The sequence below is a fragment of the Natator depressus genome, chromosome 8 (genome assembly GCF_965152275.1).
Source record: "Natator depressus isolate rNatDep1 chromosome 8, rNatDep2.hap1, whole genome shotgun sequence".
NCBI lineage: Eukaryota > Metazoa > Chordata > Testudines > Cheloniidae > Natator > Natator depressus.
The window spans coordinates 989,867-1,010,444 of NC_134241.1; the positions used below are offsets into that span (position 1 = coordinate 989,867).

Genomic DNA, 20,578 nt, shown 5'->3' on the forward strand with positions numbered 1-20,578 from the left:
CTTGCGTAGGAACGCCGCAACGACTGCCATGCATTTTGTGAATACTCGCAGGGCAGTCGACAGTCCGAATGGGAGGACGGCAAACCGGTAGTGGCCTGTGTTCCCCACGAATCTGAGGTAGGGTCTGTGATGTGGGACTATTGCGATATGAAAATATGCATCCTTCAAGTGGAGGGCGGTGTACCAGTCTCCTGGATCCAGTGAGAGATAATGGAGGTAAGCGAGACCATGCGAAACTTGAGTTTCTTTACGTACTCGTTGAGTTGTCACAGGTCCAGTATGGGTCTGAGGCCCCCCTTGGCGTTCGGTATTAGGAAGTACCAGGAGTAGAAACCCTTGCCCCATAGCTCCTGAGGAATCTCCTCCACTGCCTCTACTGAGAGAAGGGACTGCACCTCTTGACACAGAAGTTGCTTGTAAGAGGGTCCCTGAAGAGGGACGGGGAAGGGGGTTGGGGGGTGGGAGGGTACAGAATTGGATGGAATATCCCCTCTCTACCGTGCGGAGCACCCAGCGGTCCGAAGTAATTTGAGACCAGGCACGGTAGAAAGGGGATAGACGGGACGAGAAAGTAAGATGGGAAGGATCCAAAGGTCGAACCGGCAAGCCATCCTCGACTGTACCCTCAAAAGGATGGTCTAGAGCCCTGTGGGGCCCTAGACTAGCCTGAGTTTTGCCCAGAGGGAGGACGTTGCCTCCTCCGAGTGCTCCTGTTCCGTCTATGCAGAGCGTCCTGGCGGTTCTGGGGCTGATAAGGACGAGGAGCAGGTTGAGGCCTAAACTGTCTGCACTGGGTAGCAGGCGTGTGAAGCCCCAGAGAATGAAAGGTAGCCCTCGAGTCCTTCAAGCTGTGAAGTCTCTTATCCATCTTCTCGGAGAAGAGAGCTACACCTTAGAAGGGAAGGTCTTGAATGATCTGTTGGACCTCATGGGGAAGACCAGAGACCTGTAGCCAGGAGCCTCTCCTCATAACCACTCCTGTGGCCAAAGTGCGAGAGGCTGCATCCGCCGCATCCAGGGCTGCTTGTAAAGACGCTCAGGAGACCAACTTCTCCTCCTCCACGAGCACAGAGAACTCCTCCCGAGCTTCCTGGTGCAGAAGCTCTGTAAATTTTGCCATGGACGAGCAGGTGTTATGTCCATAGTGGCTTACTATGGCCTGTTGGTTGGCTATACGAAGCTGTAGACCTGCTGTGGAGTAGAACTTCTGGCCAAACAGGTCCAGTTTCTTGGCATCCCTGTTTTTAGGGGTGGAGCCTTGAAACCCCTAACGTTCTCTCTGATTGGCCACGTTGACCACCAAAGAGTCTGGAGGAGGGTGGGTATAAAGGTGTTCATACCCTTTAGAGGGAACAAAGTAGCGGCGCTCAGATTATTTGGCTGTAGGTGCCAGAGAAGTAGGGGTTTACCACAAGTTCTTAGACGTTTCAGTTATTGACTTGATAAATGGCAGTGCAACCCTGGATGGGCTGGAGAGAGCCAGGATGTCTATGACCGGGTCTAAGTCTTCTTCTACCTGCTCTGCCTGAATCCCCAGGCTTTGGGCGGCCTGCTTCAAAAGCTGTTGAAGAACCCCGTTGTCCTCCAAAGCTGGGGCCAGTGAAGTCCCCACGACCGCTTCATCGGGTGAAGACAAGGAAGAGAGAACCGGAGGTGGACCCAGTTCACTGCCTTCAGCCCCCCCGGGTTCCTTGGCACGCGGTACTCGGTCTGAGGAACCGGCGCCGATGAAGAACTCTGCATCGCAGCCGGTGCCAGGGTAGGTAAAACCAGTGGGACCGAGACTGTTGAAGTTGGTAGGGACGGAGCTGAGGCTTCCACCGGTGCCGTCAGTTGGGGAGCCGGCGCCGGGACCGGCTGAGGCACTGGTGCCAAAACCATGTGAGTTGGCAGGGCCACTCTGTCCGAGGGCGCCGCCATCATCGGCAGTGCCGGGGCTGACTGTAGCACAAACGACGCCGAGGACACCGACACCGTTCTGGAGCGCGGACCATGGACTTGACCCTGGCTCTGATGGTACGCCCAGGGTGTCCAGAAGGGCCATTGAGCAGGTGGTTGCCACGGTGCCGGATATGGTTGGTGACTGCGCCGGGACCGGGATCTTCTGCTGTGCGATGTGCTCAGTTAAGCCAAGTCTACCTCCGACTCCGAGGTCTCTGAATAAGACCACCACGGAGGATAAGTCCCCTGGGTCGCCAACGAATGACGACTCGACTCCCGGGAGCAGTGCGCTTCCTGCGTCTGTGCAGGTGGTGCCAGAGATGGAGACCGACGAGCCATCATGGTTGGCCTGCCCCTGGAGTGAAACAGGGGCCATGCGGTCGCCGGAGACTTGTCCCTCTTTCGGGGGGAGGCCAGCACCAGGAGGTGCATCAGGTCCATTGCGGCCTCAAACGCCTCTGGCGTCGATGGTGGTTGTATGTCCACCAGATGGTCCAGGGACCGAGGAGGGTTCGGACTTGACAGGACCCTGCCGGGGGCAGGAATCAATGAGACCCTGGGCGGAAGCGAGGTGGACGCGGTCTATGCTGAGCCACTCGCAGACGGCACCAGTATCTTAGGCTTCAAGGGGGGTGATCAGCCCCCTCACCGGCCTCTTCTTCTTTACTGGCACTGGGGATGGAGAACAGTGCCGAACTGATGCTGACGCCCTATGTCCCGAAGAGTGGCGGTGCCAGTGGGCTTTAGAGTCCTTAGTCTGGCCCGATTCACGCGCCGTTGGTGCCGGAGCGCTGCACACGGAAGCAGGTGTGTTCAGTGCCGGGTCATTGGGTCCTGGGTCAGACTGCGGTCTCAGAGCAGCCTCCATGAGCAGGAGTTTCAGTCTCTGCTCTCTGTCCTTCAGGGATCTTGGGCGGAAACCCTTGCAAATGCAGCACTTGTCCTTTTGGTGAGTCTCACCAAAGCACTGCAGGCAGGACGAGTGAGGATCACTTTTGGGCATAAACTTGCCGCAGGACTCTCAGAGTTTAAACCCCGGAGACCTGGGCATACCCCCGGAGGGGAAACTATCTATCTACCAGACACTACTAACTATGTGATAAGTACAACTACAGAGAAAAACTATTTACACTAAGAACAAAGACACTGCTAAGGCGCTTGCTGCAAGAGCGAGCAAAGTTCCAGCTAGCCATCACAGGCAGTAAGAAGGAACTGAGAGGGTGGGGGGGTCGGCGGGGCTCGATATTGGGCGCCATGAAGGCGCCACCCCAGAGGGCGCCCAGGCCCTACGGATGCTGCTAGGGGGAAAATCTTCTGGCTGGCGCGCACGCGGCGCACACACACCTGCTTGGAATGGACATGAACAATCACTTGAAGAAGAACTGGGGGTCACCAAATGAAATTAATAGTCAGCAGGTTTAAAACAAACAAAAGGAAGTATTTCTTCACACAACGCAGTCAGTCAGTCTGTGGAACTCTTTACCATAGAATCACAGAATATCAGGGTTGGAAGGGACCTCAGGAGGTCCTCTAGTCCAACCCCCTGCTTGAAGCAGGACCAATCCCCAATTTTTGCCCCAGATCCTTAAATGGCCCCCTCAAGGATTGAACTCACAACCCTGGGTTTAGCAGGCCAGTGCTCAAACCACTGAGCTATCTCTCTCCCCAATGATATTGTGAAGGCCAAGACTATAACAGGGTCCAAAAAAGAAATAGATAAGTTCATGGAGGATCGGTCCATCAATGGCCATTAGCCAGGATGGGCAGGGATGGTGTCCCTAGCCTCTGTTTGCCAGAAGCTGGGAATGGGTGACAGGGGATGGATCACTTGATGATTCCCTGTTCTGTTCATTCCCTCTGGGGAACCTGGCATTGGCCACTATCGTAAGACAGGATACTGGGCTAGATAGAGCTTTGGTCTGACTTAGTATGGCCGTTCTTATGTTCTGTGCTGTCTTCTGAGTCTGCAGATAGCCTGAAACAATCCCTCTGAGGGAGTGAAAAGACCGTTACCTTTTCTGTAACTGGTGTTCTTCGAGATGTGTTGCTCAAGTCTATTCCACAACAGGTGTGCCAGTTTTTCCCCTAGCAGTACCCGTAGGGGGGAGTGCCCCCCCTCCCCCGCAACCCCTGGAGCGGCGCCTACCTGGCACGGTATAAGGGGGGCTGCACTCCCCTCACCCTCAGTTCCTTCTTGCCAGACAACTCTGACAGAGGGGAAGGAGGGCGGGGTGTGGAATAAACGTGAGCAACACATCTCGAAGAACACCAGTTACGGAAAAGGTAACTGTCTTTTCTTCTTCGAGTGATTGCTCATGTGTATTCCACAGTAGGTGATTCCAAGCTATATCTGTTGGAGGCGGGTAGGAGTTCACAAGTTCTCGGGACGGAGTACCGCCCTGCCAAACCCGGCATCATCCCTGGCCTGGGAGACAATTGCATAGTGCGAGGCAAACATGTGAACCCAAGACCACGTGGCGGCCCTACAAATGTCCTGGATGGGGATGTGGGCCACGAAGGCAGCCGTCGAGTGTGTCCTCACAATGGGTGGCGGGGGGACACCCGTCAGCTCATAACAGGGACGGATGCACGAAGTGATCCGCTTAGAAAGCCTCTGAGTGGAAATCGGCTGACCCTTCGTGCGCTCAGCCGAGGCAACGAACAGTTGCAAAGACTTTATGAACGGCTTGGTCCGCTCGAGGTAGAAAGCCAGAGCTCGCCTCACGTCAAGCGTGTGGAAACGGCGTTCCTCACTAGTCGTGTGAAGCTTGGGGCAGAGGACTGGCAGAAAAATGTCCTGACCCATGTGGTAGGTGGAGAACACTTTTGGAAGGAATGTGGGGTGTGGGTGGAGCTGGACCTTGTCCTTATGAAAAACCGTATACGGTGGTTCAGAGGTTAGGGCCCTGAGCTCCGAGACCCGCCTGACTGACGTGATAGCTACCAGGAAGGCCACCTTCCATGAATGCATCCGATGAAGTGAGCTGTAGCTCACGAAAGCTTATGCTCAAATAAATTTATTAGTCTCTAAGGTGCCACAAGTCCTCCTTTTCTTTTTGCGAATACAGACCAACACGGCTGCTACTCTGAAACCTTCCATGAGAGGTGAGACCAGAAACACGTGGCCAGTGGTTCAAACGGGGCCCCCGTGAGATGAGCCAGCACCAGGTTTAGGTCCCATTGCGGAACCAGGGGGTTGGAATATGGGTAGAGACGGTCCAAACCCTTAAGGAATCAGCCAGTAATAGCATGGAAAAATACTGCGTGCCCTTGCACCGGGGGATGAAAGGCTGATATGGCCACCAAGTGTACCCTGACTGATGAGGGTGCCAGTCCCTGGGCCCTCAGGTGGAGGAGGTAATCAAGGATAAGCTGGATCAGGGCAGCTGTCGGGGAAACACCCTGGCCTGGCACCCACCTCGAAAACCAAGACCACTTCACCACATAGGACCGGCGAGTGGAGGGCCATCTACTTTTGAGGAGGATGTGCTGAACCTGTTCCGAGCATGTCCTTTCCTCGCCACCTAGCCATTGAGCAGCCACACAGTGAGGTGAAGTGTTGCTAGGTTGGGATGGAGGAGGCGGCCCTGGTCATGAGAGAGCAGGTCCGGGCAGAGCGGCAACTGCCATGGCGGAGCTACCGCCATCCCTGAGAGGGTCCCATACCAGTGTTGCCTGGGCCACGCTGGGGCAACGAGGAGGACCCTGGCTTTGTCCATCTTTATTTTCTCCAGGACCTTGCTGATCAGAGGGAACGGGGGAAAGGTGCAGAGGAGCTGGCCTGACCAGGACAGGGTAAAGGCATCGGAGATAGCACCCCTCCCTAGGCCCCCCCGGAGCAGAACCGGGGGCATCGTCAGTTCTGCCTGGTCGCAAATAGGTCCACCTGGGGAGTACCCCACCTTTGGAAGAGTTGGTGAGCCACTTCCAGGTGTAGAGACCACTCGTGCTGAGAGGAAAAATTCCTGCTCGAGCGATCCGCCCTGACATTCCGGGCCCCTGGCGGGTGGAAGGCTTTTAAGTAGATGTTGTGGGCTACACAGAGGTCCCACAGACTGAGAGCTTCATGGCAGAGGGCAGAGGATCAGGCCCCGCCTTACCTGTTGATATAGAACATTGAGGCCGTGTTGTCCATGAGGACCCCGATTACCTTGCCCTCCAGGTGCGAGCGGAACGCCATACACGCCAGTCGCACCGCCCTGAGTTCCTTGACATGTATATGAAGGGGTAGGTCCTCCAGAGACCACAGGCCTTGGGTCTGAAAGTTCCCCACATGGGCCCCCCAACCCAGGTCTGACACAGTTCCAATGACAGGGCCCTGTCCCTGAACGGGACCCCCTGGAGCATGTTGTTTGGGGCGGATCACCACTGTAGGGAGATGATCACAGAGTCCGGCATGGTGAGGACCTTGTCCACCCTGTCTATGGCCTGGGAGAACTGCGAGGCCAGCCAGAGCTGGAGGGGCCTCATTCTGAGTCTGTGCACGCAGACATGTGACCCAGCAGTTACAGGCAAGCCCTGGCTGTCGTCACTGGGAACCTGGTGACCGAGTTGATAAACCTTTCAGGGTCTCGAACCTGTCTGGTGGGAGAGAGGCCCTGGCAGACGTTGCGTCCAGTAGCGCCCCGATAAACTCTATGCGTTGGACTGGGACTAATGTGGCCTTGGCGTTGTTTATCAACAGGCCCAGGGCAGTACATGTGGACAGGAGGAGCGCCACGTGATCTCTCACCTGCGACCGGGAGGTGCCTTTGACTAGCCAGTCATCCAGATATGGGGATATTTGGACCCCCTGGCGTCTGAGGTAGGCCGCTACCACTACCATACACTTTGTAAAGACCCTGGGGGCAGTGGACAGACCAAATGGTAGGACCGTGAATTGGTAGTGACTCCAAGGAGAGATTGCTGAACTGGAATTAAATCGCAAACTGGATACAATTAACTTAGGCTTGAATAAAGACTGGGAGTGGATGGGTCATTACACAAAGTAAAACTATTTCCCCATGTTGATTCCTCCCCCCCACCACCCGCTGTTCCTCAGACATTCTTGTCAACTGCTGGAAATGGCCCACCTTGATTATCACTACAAAAGGTTTTTTCCCCCCTGCTCTCCTGCTGGTAACAGCTCACCTTACCTGATCACTCTCGTTACAGTGTGTATGGTAACACCCATTGTTTCATGTTCTCTGTGTATATAAATCTCCCCACTGTATTTTCCACTGCATGCATCCGATGAAGTGAGCTGTAGCTCACGAAAGCTTATGATCAAATAAATTGGTTAGTCTCTCAGGTGCCACAAGTCCTCCTTTTCTTTTAACTAAACTAACTGCATTAGCTAACTGACTACAGGTACTGCTGAAGAAACGAAGAGTTCTGGGGACGAGCCGCAGCAGGGCTGGAGCAGAGCAGTTCCAACGCACCTTCACTGGCGGCAAGAAGGAACTGAGAGTGGGGGGAGCGCAGCCCCCCTTATACCATGCCAGACAGGCGCCGCTCCAGCGGTCGCGGGGAGGGGGGCGCTCCCCCCTACAGGTACTGCTAGGGGAAAAACCTCCGCACCCGTGCACGTGGCAGGCACGCACACCTATTGTGGAATACACATGAGCAATCACTCGAAGAAGAACTACCTCAGTCATCAGACTGAAATGTTAATTCTGGATCCCAACAATGGCAAGTTAAGTGTAAACACCATTAGCTATTTCACTGCTGATTGTTTTATCAGAAACATCCATAATGTGCTTATCATAGAACTCCAAACCAACCCCCCAGGCCCAAAGCATCAGCTGCTCCCATCCAACTGCCAAAACCTCCAGCTTCCCCTGATTTCTATGATGTAGCAAAAAGATGAGGCACACCAGGAACTGAAAATGTGGCATCAGCATACAATAAACTGAACTTAATATCAAAATAAACAACAGAGGGGCTCACTGTGACAACTGTGCAATTCAGCTCATCCGTAATTAATGGAAAAACTGTGGTTTTCATTGAAATGAAGCTGCTAAAGAATTTCCAATCTGCTACACCACAAGGCCACAAAACCTGGGATCCCGCTACAGAATTTAGGCCCAGCTTGCTGTGGAGAACACAGGGCCTGGCCTGTAAACTTGTGAGGCTTTGGTGGTGCAGCATCTAACTCAACTCTCAACGAGGCAGTTTCTTTGTTGCAGTACGTGCCCACTAACTCCACAGCACAGAGTTTACAAGCTGCTTTGGTGAAGCATGTGGAACTAGTAAACAGCTGCGGCTCAGACTCTGCTGGGGAAGACTGCGAGCCATGCCAACTGGTTCTGCAGTTTTTCATTAAGTCGTCCCCATCTCAAGCAAACAGTAAAATTCAAAATAAAATATTAATTCCTGTTAGCGCAACATTAAGATTACGAAATCAAGTGCTCAAAAATCAGGAAGCTCCAAAAGCAAACATTTCTCCTCCGATGTTAGCTCATCCCTGTTGCACGTATAGAGTATTTCTGTTCCTATTTTACTCATAAACTTTAATGTATTATTGCCAAACCCGTGAAGAAAAATATTTATGAAATCTCCTAGTGCAGACAAGGCCTCTGTGTGGGTGCTCTGCTCTGGAATTTGGTTCCTACACTGATTTAACGAAGTCTAAGATTCTGTGCTCCTGTAACCTAAAGTGAGGTACTTGCATGTTTGCCCATCTCAGCCTCAGCAGGATTTTCACAACCACTTTGAAAATACAGTGGCATTTATCATGGCACTTCTGTGTCCCTGCAGCAAGCAGGCCACTCCAATTCAAAGAGAGCCCTTCGAATAAAAAGAAGCCAGAGAAGGGCTGTCCTACCTTTGGCCGCACTCCTAGGAACCCGCTGCAATTCGGAGCACCACATTTGCAAACTGTCTTCCCATTCCCCAAACATTCCAGGTTGTAGTTGAAAGTCAGCTCAGTCCCTGGTAATAAAAGAAATCGGTAGGCAACATCTGGACTGTGACAAACCATACAGCTTCTCCTGCTGAACTGAAGAAACACCAGAGCCTACTCACGGCTGGCAGAAATGTGGAGGGGCACCAGCTTCTTCCCCCTCCCCTAGGGTAGATCTACACGGATTGGCAACTAGATGCAGACCCCATCACCTGCCACATTCCAGGTTTGACACTGCATTTGTTTGCTTGCCACTGGCAACCCAGGAATCATATTGCTGGGCCCTGGGCAATTATAACTACGCCACTCTGCTCAGGGGCACAGATGCTCACTGAGAAGGGGGGAGGTGGAGAGATAGGGAGCAAGGGGAGCTGTTAAGACTTTATGGGGGCTAGGGGGAGCTGGATCTAGCTGTGGGGGGGCATCCTGACAGTTCCTGCCATTCCTAGGAGAGTTCCTCAGTGTCTGGCTCCCTCTGCACCGACGTCCCCCTACCCAGGTGCCAGTGCCCCATCCCCCAGCCTACCCCAGCTAGCTGGGGGGCTTACACTGTGTCCCCTCTGCATGGTCCCTGCACCCCAGAGCTGGCTGGCACAACGGCTATAGCCGGCCGGGAAAGGAGAGCGGTTCCTACCTGCTCTCCAGTGGCCAACCCGATGCTGTGTGCCACTGCAGCTGTTCTGGCCCCTCCTCCAGGTCCCTGGCCCCTCTGCCCCCCACCACGCATGTGCAAGGAGATGGAAACACATCCAGGTCCCACTCTTGCCTCCACAAGATATTGTGGGGGTGGAAAACATGGGGCAGGTGGCGGAAACACACAATCAGCCCTCCCAGTACACCCTCTGTTGTATGTGCCAGGCTTACGTGTTCCACCCTTTGCGTACTGAGGCTTTCCTATAGGCGGCCTCAGCTCCAGACCCTCGCTACAGACCCTTCCCTTTCCTGACAGAGATGCCCCACCAGAACTCCGGGTCAGCAACAGAACAAGGTCCCTTACCAGCTTTGATATTGACAAGAGCAAAGAGCCCAACGCGCGTATCACCATTCACGGACCATTTCTGAGTCTCACAGTTGGGCTGGCAGCAATGGTTCATAAATCGAGCGTAATTGCCCTTCGGTCCCGCATCAATGATTCGATCCTAAAATCAGAAGGAAAAGCGACTTTTCTAACGTAACATCTCCTGCTCGAGCCACCCCACAAAGGCCCTGCCCTGTCCCCAAAGCGTGTTACGAAGTATTCTCAGTGCTGGCTTTAAGTGCCTGGGTATGTGTTTTACAATGCCCTACAGCCAATACCTTTTACCGTATGCACTTCTGACACCTGGCAGAATCCAAACAAACTTCTGCACTCGGATCTCCTTTGCTGGAGCTTGCAGGCAAAGTGCACAATGCAGAGAACTGCCCTTCCCCAACCCCCCCAAGCATCTCTTCCTCCAGTGGAGATGGAGGCTTCCTAATGAAAGAGGCTGCTGTCTGGCACATCCAGCTTTTCCTTCCTCAGAAGGGTAAAACCCAGGGCTTGTACTGGGCCAGCACGCTGCGGCAGGGCATACCAGCACCACTCCTATGCTGCTCTCTTGTGCTCCATAATCATCTTCTTATTTATGATTTGTATCACTGAAGCGCCGAGGAGCCCTAGGTGTGGACCTGAACCCCACTGTGTTAGGCGCTGTACAAACAAAGAATCACAAGATGGTTGGTCCTGCCCCAATCTACGTATAAGACAAGAAACAACAAATGAACACACAGACGGGGGCATACAAGTAAACAATCAGAAAATAATGGTCAACATGACAGGCGGCAGTCTCTGCGCACCACCAGTCTAACTCTTGCCAACTTTTTTATAGCTGTCACAGCAAAGGAGATTTTTGAGACTGCATCTGCAGGTGGATAACAAGGTAGCTTTGCAGATCTTAATGGGAAACGCCTCCCAAGCATGTGGGCCAGCACAGGGGAAAGCACAACGGAGCTTTCTGGAACATTTAACACGTGGGCAGCGCAGACTCATGTCCTGGGCCAATCAGAGGTGAGCACTGATGGTTTGATAATGAATATGAGATGACTGGAAGGTTGTGACAGGCCACGAAGGGCCCTGAAAGTGAAGATAAGCAGCTTGTGCTTGATGCTCTAGAGCAGGGGGAGCCAGTGGAGGGTGCAAAGAGAGGAGTGACATGGTCAAACCAAGGGCTAGGAAAAGACCTTTGATGGAGTGTTCTGAATAGATACGAGCAGGGCAAGGTCTCATTTATCAAAGCCAAAGAGAAGGAGGCTGCAGTAATCGAGAAGACGGGAGCTGGGATGAGCGTTTTAGCTGGACGGATGGCTGGGAAAGGCCGTCTCTTAGAGGCACTATGCAGAAAGAAACAGCAAGATTTAGACACAGGCTCAATGTGACGCCCTAGCAAGAGCGCCAAGCTGAAGATGACACCAAGTTATGGGACGGAGTGATAGGCAGGATATGATAGTGTGGTCCACAGTGATAGTTTTCATTTGCGTTCAACAATGCCTGTTGGCTGATCAGTGCTCAGCCGGTAACAATCACGCTAATGAACACGGCGCTTCTGTGGTGCAATTACCTCTGCCCACCCTCAGATTTGGGACTGTACTTTGGTGCGGCAACATTGGTGGAAAGACCTGAGATGCCACTGAAAGAAAGGAGGGCTTCCGGTTTTAATGAGACAAAAGCAGAGCTTCGGGTTCCGTCCTGTCGGATCCATGCTGCTATGGGCCAGGTCAAACATCAACACCTAACTGGGGAGCTTGACCCTGGGTTTCTTGAGACTCAGGAGCCTTTCAGGCTTCTGGGTCAGCTACGTGCAACTACTGGAAAAGTCGAAGCCCAGGAGGACTTTTGAGGAGCTCACTCTGGGACCTGATTGCTCGTGGAGGCAGGTGCGAGCGTCTCTCAGTGAGGGCCTTGAGACACCACGCATGAGGCATGCCTGTGCAGAGAGACACTGCATGGCTGCACTTTAAAGCTCCTGCGATACTTCTGCTGTCTCTGAAAGGCAAAACAGAAGGACAGAGAAGCAGGCAAGACAGCAAGAGTGCAGAGAAGCCTACAGCTACGACCCAAGTCTCTGCTTGGTGCTCAGGTGCTTTGAATTCAAGTCATGACGAGCCTCAGAAGCTCAATGATGCACCTAATAGGGGAACAAGAGCAGAGCGTGCTATTGAGCACTATTCTGACACCTGTGACCAAGGGAAGCCTGGAGCTGTGGAATCCCGTGCTCCCGAACAGTGCCCTAAGGGTCTGTCTACACTGCAGTGTAAGCCCAGGGTTAGCAGAACTCAATTTAGCAGACTCTGGGTTTGTTAACTAGGGTTTGAACTCATTTGGGCCTCCAGCGTCTACACTGCATTACGTGGGCCCGAGTCCAAGCACCCACATCCCAGGCTTCCTAGCACCCTTCCAAAATGTGGCTGCTCTTGCCCTTTGTTCATGGTGCAGTGTGGGAAAACTTGACAGTCCAGAAGCAGCTGGACACTTCTATAGTTGCTCCAAAGACAACCGGAGAATACAGCTCTGCTGGGGTGGATATCGCCACCAACGAACAGTGCACGAAGCCAAGACCTGAGGCTGGAGAGTAGACAAAGGGTGCAATGGGGGAGGGGAGCAGTGCTGCGAGGTCTGTGAGTTGACAATCAGCAAGTTACAGTCCCAGCAGGCTCCTTCTCTGACCATAGCCAGAAGGGAAATATGCTCTGGTGAACAGAAGGCAGCCTCAGGATCTTAGCAGGGGTGGCCTGAGACACTTTCGGCGGATCCACCATGGACCCAAGAATAGAGAGCCATTACGAGCAGAAATCCTATTTAGAGAAACCCTATTGCCTGTCTGCCTATATGGCCCCTGTGACCATCGTATCTGAGCACTGGGGAATCATGGAATCGTAGGCCTGGAAGGGACCTCTCAAGGTCATCTAGTCCCATCCCCTGCACCGAGGCAGGACTAGGTATTATCTAGACCAGCATTTCTCAAACTGGGGTCCGCGAGGGTACTCCAGGGGGTCCGCGGACCCCGCTGATCAACTCCTCCCCCTCCCTCCCAGTGCCTCCCACACACTGGGGAACAGCTGTTCACCGGGTGCAGGAGACGCTGGGAGAGAGGAGAAGGAGTGGGGACAGAGCGCTTGGGGGAGGGGGCGGAAAGAGGTGGAGCAGGGGTGGGGCCTTGGGGGTAAGGGGGAGTGGGGCGAGGCCTGGGGCTGAGCAAGGGACTTGGGGGTTAGCAAAAAAATTTACATAAAAATGGGGGTCCTCAGGTTGCTAAAAGTTTGAGAGCCGCTGATCTAGACCACCCCTGACAGGTGTTTGTTTAACCTGCTCTTGAAAACCTCCAATGATGGAGATTCCACCACCTCCCAGGGTAATTTGTACCAGTGCTTAGCCACCCTGTCAGATAGTTTTTCCCAATCTCCAACCTACACCATCCTTGCTGCAATTTAAGCCCATTGCTTCTTGTCCTATCCTCCGAGGTTAAGGAGAACAATTTATCACCTCCTCCCTATAATAATTGTTTATGTCCTAGAAGACTTATGTCCCCTCTCAGTCTTCTCTTCTCCTGACTAAACAAACAAAATTTTTTCAATCTTTCCTCATAGGGCATGTTTTCTACACCTTTAATAATTTTTGTTGCTCTTCTTCGGACTTTCTCCACATCTTTCCTTAAGTGTGGTGCCCAGAAATGGACACAATACTCCAGCTGAGGCCTTATCAGTGCTGAGTAGAGTGGAAGAATTAGTTCTTGTGTCTTGCTTTCAACACTCCTGCTCATACATCCCAGAATGATGTTTGCTTTTATTTTTTTTTGCAACAGTATTCTATTGTTTACTTATATTTACCGTGTGATCCACTATAACCCCAGATCCCTTTCTGCAATATTGCTTCCTAGGCAGTCATTTCCCATTTTGCATTTATGCAATTGATTCTTCCTTCCTAAGTGTACTACTTTGCATTTGTCCTTACTGAATTTCATCCTATTTATTTCAGACTTCTGAAAAGGGTACAGTACTCTGGAAAGATTGAGAACCACTGGTCTAAGATACTGGCAAGAGAGAGGCCCATCATGTACCTTGTCCAAAGTCAGCATATAGAAGTTGGTAATGTCATGCTCCTGTGCGTAGCGGATTCGTGCCCGACACTCCTCCTCATCAATCAGCTCTCCCACGTATTCATTAACAAACTCACCCTGCACAAGAAAAGGGAACAGGCAGCTGCTCAGGTCTTGCTACTGACGGAAGCAGAACCCTTTGGGGGAGGAAGGCACTTCTGTGCTAACAAAGCTTGCTATCCATTTCCTCTCTGGATACTTTCATTTCATTAACGACTAGACCCCAGGTACTTTGCAGCACATTTCACCTAGATTCTGCAGCAGCTTCATAAATTTCAAAAAACGTATTCAGTAAACTAAATAGGACTGTTAATAATATAGTCACACGTTACCCCCTGTTCTATTTGAAAATAAAACATTGAGGGACAGCATAAAGCAAAGTGAATTTGGGTTTAGTGTTACAGAATTCTGTACTGACACCTGCTCCATAACTGAATTACAGGAGTTGTTGGCAGAACTGATACACAGCCTGGGTCCTGGAACACAACCCTGCAACAAGCTTTGCAACATTGCAGAGCACAAGGCATCTGGTTTGAACACTGCTGACATTTATCCCACACAGTAAAACCTGTTCAAGAGGCCACCAAACACAGTGAGTGCAATGCCGCACCACTTTTACCAAAAGACACCCCCATTTCAGCATCTGAGTTTCACTGGTTCCTTATGTGGTGCTTACAGACAGGTTACATGGAAGGTTTTCAGGGATAACCACCTACACTGCATCACTAACAATCAGCAGTTAGGGCAGCCCACCGAGGCCAGGTCAGGGGCCGAGTTTGGCCTTCCTCTCTCTGGAGATGCCAACCCCGCTTTTGCTAACCTGTTCTGCAGTCTAACAGCCCTTACACATACAATGTGTCTGTCTTCTATTCAACTTAATTGTTCTCTGCTTTCCTTCGTTGTTTAACACAAACCCTCTTTCCTATGGAGAAAGCCCCTCTGACCACCAGCAGATCTAGACTTCTGGATTTTAGAAAGATAGGGGTTTGGGTAGCAGGGGGATTCCCCACATCCAGATATGCTAGCTTCAGCCATCACTACAGCTCTCCCAAAGACACTGCCCTCGGTCTGAGGGCTTCCCCAACAGACACTAATTATGACCTGGGTTTTTAAGTAAGATCCCCACGTGAAGAATGCCTGGAGGTTCCAGAATGGAAGCTCAGTGCTCCTTGTCTGAGAAATCTCAACCCAGTCTAAGGCCTGCTACCTTAGTGCCCATCACTTCAGTGTCTGAGGGCCATATAAGCAGATGGACTGAACCATCTTCTAGACGACCATGGGGACTATTAGATCCCAAGGCACTTCCCCAGGGAAGCTAGAACATTCCCGCCACCTGGATGAAAGCAGGTCAGGAAACTAAAGTCATCCATTTCTCTTCTATACGGGCTCCTTTGGTCAGACAATATGTAGGTTATGGAACCACAGGAAGATGTCTATTAAGACGGGCTCAGTGTTACCACAGAGTAAAATGAAGACACATAATGGGTACCTTCTTAATGTCCCTTTTGGCTTGCAAGCCCCAGCCGCGTGCCAGTGTGCGGAAGATTTCTACCTCTGGGTACTGCCTCTTGGAGAAGCACTGGTTCTGACAACGCTCCCCAGCTGGGCAGACCAGGGGATGGCACTCATACAGCAGCATGCGATTGATGCACTCTGAGTCCAGGCCACAGGGGTTTTCATCTGTGTGTTTGCAGTTGCATCGTGGTATCTCAGACAGGTCTGCTGTGAAGATCTGCACCTTGCCCACTGGTCTGTTTACCTGGGAATGCACACACACAAGGTTAGCTAGCTAGGAAACAACAGCATGACGAGGAACAATCAACGCTGCATTTCATCCCACCCACTGAGCATACAGGCCACAGTGCAAATCAGTTACAGCAAAGACTGAAGGCCACACAGGTCTAAGCATATACTTAACTTGTAGGCATCCCTCTGACTCCATTCACCCCAACCTCTGCCTGCACTCAGGAGGTGCTGCTTTACCACTCTCGCCGCCACTGCCAGTCTGCGGCACGCCCCACGCATCTTCCGTGTGAAACAGCACGTTCTGCACTCTCTGGTGACAGGCCTTAACGCAGCTTCGCGTTTTGGCCTCTTGGTTTTAAAGCAGTTACCTCCAACAGTCCTTTGCCATCCACCACCCAGACTGCACATCTGTGACAGGTGCAGGGACTCTGCTGAGCACTGGAAAACAAGCAGTTAACTCCCCACCCAACTATCTTGCATGCGTAAAGGCAAGCGTAACCAGACAAGGCTGGGGTCTGAAGGCCCATTCTGAAACTCAGAGTTAAGCCAGGAAGCTCTTTAAAAACATCTCTGTGAGGAGGTAGAGGGCTGCATCACATGGAGAAGAGATTGGCTTGTTTTTAGCACAAGCGGGGCCTCTGACTTGGTTAAAGGCAAGGAACTCTAAAAGGCAGGCAATAAAGAGATGCTCTCTTGAGAATAGCCCTTTGCGGTTCTTTGTACCAACTTGCAATCCCACTGAATCCACTCCTCCGCAATGAACACCAGTAGGTTACTCACCTATAACTAGAGCTGTCCTCCGAATCCCCAAGACCCACTTCTTGGTTCTCAAACAGTGGGTTGGGACACAACTGCACACAACTGTTTTTTCCTTCACCACTAGCTAAACCCACATGGGAGAGAGACATTTCCGTGACTGTATATGACTGGTCTGTAGCGATGTAAAGATGCCCAGAGATGTCTCAGTAAATCAGAGCACCTCTGTTACTGATGTCCAGCAGTGACACAACAGCTGCTACATGAATTCAGGTAGCAGAGAGGACAGATGAAGTGCTTCAGGACACTGCTGGAAGCGGAAAACCTTCCTGTCAATCCTCCCTGGGGGTAGCGAATCAGCCTTCAAAGGCATGCTCCACAGTGCAGGACACTGCAAGCAGCAAAGGCATTTCTGTGTGCCTGTAAATATCCTGCACCAACAGCTCAGAGCTTATGACCCTAGAGGCCTCCCCTCTAGCGCCCACCAGCTGGTGATGATGTGATGTCCTCACCTTGATATGTTTGTAGGGAGGAGGCTTCTTATCATTCTTTCTGTCTTCCTGCAGCTGCCTCAGTTCTTTCTGTGCCTTCAGCTCTTCAAACCTCACAGCAGCTTCCTGCAGAGCTGAAAGAAAACAGACGCAGTGTTACAAGAAGCCCCTTGCGCTAGTGTTGAAGTCAAGTAGCCTGAATATTCTCCATGGCCACATTTGTGCTCAGTTGTTTGTATGCATGGTTCTGAATGGACAGGCCATGCTCCAGTGACCTTCTACCTTGCCCAAAAGAAAGATGTTCCCCAGGTGGAATAACAGCATCCCATAAGAGGTGTCACTGAAGAGAGCTACTAGTAACCAAGTTGGAAGCATTAGCAGCCCCACTGAGGGAGTTGGGGAGCGAGGGCGTTATTAACTCTGCCCCTGAGATGCTAGCCTTCCATCACTGCTTGTATCACAGGGTCCCCTCCAGCACAACACACCGCTGCGCTGAACACCCACAAGCAGGAATCGGGAAGAGGTAGTTTGGAAAAGGCCAGACTAAAGGGGCACACAGTAGTTGCAGTCATGTAAGGTGGGTGCCTGTGGCTGGAGGACTACAGCATGGATTGTTATTGGCTTCCCTTGTCCTTGAGCAGTTGTGTTAGGTGTATGGTGTATTTAGCAATTCTAAACTGCTTTGCAACAACGTTTTGTGTATGTTCGTTACTCTCACATTACAGACGGTGGCCCTGAGGCACAGTGGCAGTGGTTCAGCCAAGTTCACAGAGTTTGTGGCAGAACTGGAATAAACTGGCATTCAGGAGCTGGGTGTCTCTTGTTCCCCTGGCATAAGCTCAGACCTCTGAATCTTCTGGGTGGGTTCACTTATGGGTATGAGGCATAAACCAGAGGTGCTCTGCAAGCCTTGCTTCAACCTTGACTATGGGAGGACCATCGTTTTTCCACACCCTTCATGGGACCATAGAGGAACTGGCCCAAAACAATCTCAGAGCAGACAGCTAGTGCCTCCCTAGAGCACGAGGAAATGTGTTACCTTTCTTATAAATGCCATCCACTCCCTTGCCCATCTTGTCCTTGCTGCTCACATCGCCTTCCATGTAGGGAAACACCCGAGCCTGGTGCGTCCAGAGGTAATCGTTGGACCCAAAAAACAGCACAGGAAACTCGCCAATGTCATGTTTCATCTTTTGGATATTTACAGGAATAGTTCTAGGATGACAAATCTCAGCTGGCCACCACCTGTCACAGGGGATAGGGACAGGAAAAGCAAGTCAAAGCTTTGACACCACTGCCCCTAAAAGCTGGTAACAGCTATTTTCTATTCTGTAGGGGCACTGAGAAGGAGAAAAGGAACTTTCCTGGGGCTTCCAGTACTTCACACAAAGCAGCAGTAATGGGCAGAAGCTTGGCTTGGGGAAGAGAAAAGCAGCAGGTGGAAGAGGGAAAGAACGGGGAGGAATGGTGCACTCTACTATCAGGTGCCTATGTGGAATTAAAAACAGACCCAGCTGCATAACCCTGAGTAGAAACCAGCACTCTCCAGAGCCCCCCGCATAGTCCGCGCTGCACGAGGAAGGGCTTTAACATGGACAGGAACTACATTTATTTTTACCCACCTGTAGCGCCCAACTTTTACCCAGACCACCTCCTTGTAATGTGGTTTCTTGCCAGCTTTGCAGTCGTTACAGTACCAGCTTCCCTCAGGCATCTCGATGTTCAGACACTCGCGGTGAAAAGCAGCTGGGCACGACTCACAGCACAAAAGGCTGCCCCCTGCATCCAGGAGCGATACAGCAGTGAGAGCCACATCACAGAAACACTGGACCCTAGGCTCCCAGACAGATTCAAACCGGCTCTTGCACAAAGCTCGTTCCATCTGCCCAGGCACCCGATCTCTCCATCTCTGCCAAGCAGCAGCACAGGGCCATGCAGAGGGCCAGGCCAATGCCTACGCACCACTGAAGTCCCTCAAAACAGGGTTACAGTAGCCTACAGGCTTTGCGCTCTGTACCCTTCACCTCACTCAGGCCTGGCAGCAATGGCCACATGCAGCTGAGGCTGTGTCTCATCTCCTGGGGTACCTGCAGGGAGGCGTTTGCGGGAAGACTAGGTGCAACCACATCTGAAAACAGACTTAGACTCTTCTGCGAAGCTGTTCCAGTGGCAAAGTCCTTCCATCAAGAATATTATCTCATTTCCTGCCCTGAGCAGCTTCTCCCAGCCTGGATACAGAGACCTGGGAGCACAGCTGCCCAGAGTGTGGAACGGCGGTCTCTAACACAAACCAACCCTAATTCAATGAGGCTTGATGAGAGCAAGACAAACACCTTGACCTGGCACTGGACGAGAATGGGGGCCCCAAGCTGGTCTGTCCTCAGTAGTATTTTCCTGCTAAGTAGCTGGTTCCTGCATTAGGTCTCTACCCTTGGCACCCCCCACGCAGGCTCCACCCTGTATCTCCCACCGGGCAACTGGGTGTCACCCTAGCACAGGCCCCGTCCCGTACTCCCCGCGGGGCAAGTGCATGTCTCCCCAGCACAGGCCCCGCCCCATATCTCCCACGGGGCAAGTGACGTCACCCCATGGCACAGGGTGACAGTTGGCTCCGCAGTGCAAGCCCCACCCCGTATCCCCTGCGGGGCGAGTGCGCGGCACCCTGGCCCGGGCCCGGCCCAGTATCCCCCGCAGGGTGAGCGCGCGGCACCCTAGCGCAGGCCCCGCCCCATATCCCCCACAGGGCGAGTGATGTTATCCCATTGCACAGGCTGACAGCTGGCTCCCTAGCACAAGCCACACCCCGCATAGCGAGCACAGGTCGCCCAGGCCCCGCCCCATATCCCCCACGGGGCGAGCACGTGGCGTCCAGGTCCAGGATCCCCCGCGGGGCGAGCGCGCCGGGGCCCCGGCCCGCATCCCCCGCGGGGCGAGGCACAGCAGCCTGGCCCGGCCCGGCCCAGGCCCCGGCCGGGCCCCGTATCCCCCGCGGGGCGAGTGCAGGTCACCCCGGCCCAGGCCCCGGCCGGGCCCCGTATCCCCCGCGGGGCAAGTGCAGGTCACCCCGGCCCAGGCCCCGCCCCGCAGTGCTCACCGTGCACTAGGCAGAATACAGAGGGTCTCACCTTCCGAGCAGACAAAGCACCAGCTGACATTGACATGCTCATGGTTTCTGCAGCCCCGCCGTGGAGAGAAGTGAGTGGGGCAGATGATGCTGTTGGAGGCGAGGATCACTGTCCCAGCAGCCAGACAGAAATCATTGGCGTGGTATGCCACCGGACACCGAACACAACGCATCAAGCGACCTGGTGGTGGTAAAGGTTGGACTCAGGTAAACACTTGAGGGAAAGTGACCATTATAATTTGCTCCTAGAACTTCGTTTTGTCAATATTTAGGCTTACAACAAAAGGGTTAAGTGGGTCACTTGGCGAAGGGACACCTTGCCTCTAATTACGCCAGCTTCTCAATAACTCGTTCCCTGTGTTTAAATTAACTGATAGAACAGCATGCCGCAATGGTGGGTGCTGCACCCTGGGCAGAGGGGCTGGAGAGCGAGCCCGTCCTGCACACAGCCTGCAGCAGAGGCTCCAGGCATTGCAACATGGCACGGGCTCACAGATGGCTCCCCCCAGCTGTCAGGTGGGCATGA

The 20,578-nt window shown here is 52.7% G+C and overlaps 1 protein-coding gene across 3 annotated transcripts in view; it reads right to left on the reverse strand.

Annotated features, from left to right (window-relative positions):
• The window catches only part of NSD1 (nuclear receptor binding SET domain protein 1), a 140,321-nt gene that overhangs the window by 22,654 nt on the left and 97,089 nt on the right, over positions 1 to 20,578 (reverse strand). For all 3 annotated transcript variants that reach the window (XM_074960139.1, XM_074960141.1, XM_074960140.1), the window contains 8 exons: positions 20,054 to 20,233; positions 18,551 to 18,707; positions 17,968 to 18,173; positions 16,950 to 17,062; positions 15,425 to 15,694; positions 13,897 to 14,013; positions 9,822 to 9,963; positions 8,747 to 8,853 (listed from right to left, as the gene is read on the reverse strand). In XM_074960139.1, the coding sequence (XP_074816240.1) occupies positions 8,747 to 8,853; positions 9,822 to 9,963; positions 13,897 to 14,013; positions 15,425 to 15,694; positions 16,950 to 17,062; positions 17,968 to 18,173; positions 18,551 to 18,707; positions 20,054 to 20,233 (1,292 nt within the window). The remainder of the gene's footprint in view (positions 1 to 8,746; positions 8,854 to 9,821; positions 9,964 to 13,896; positions 14,014 to 15,424; positions 15,695 to 16,949; positions 17,063 to 17,967; positions 18,174 to 18,550; positions 18,708 to 20,053; positions 20,234 to 20,578) is intronic.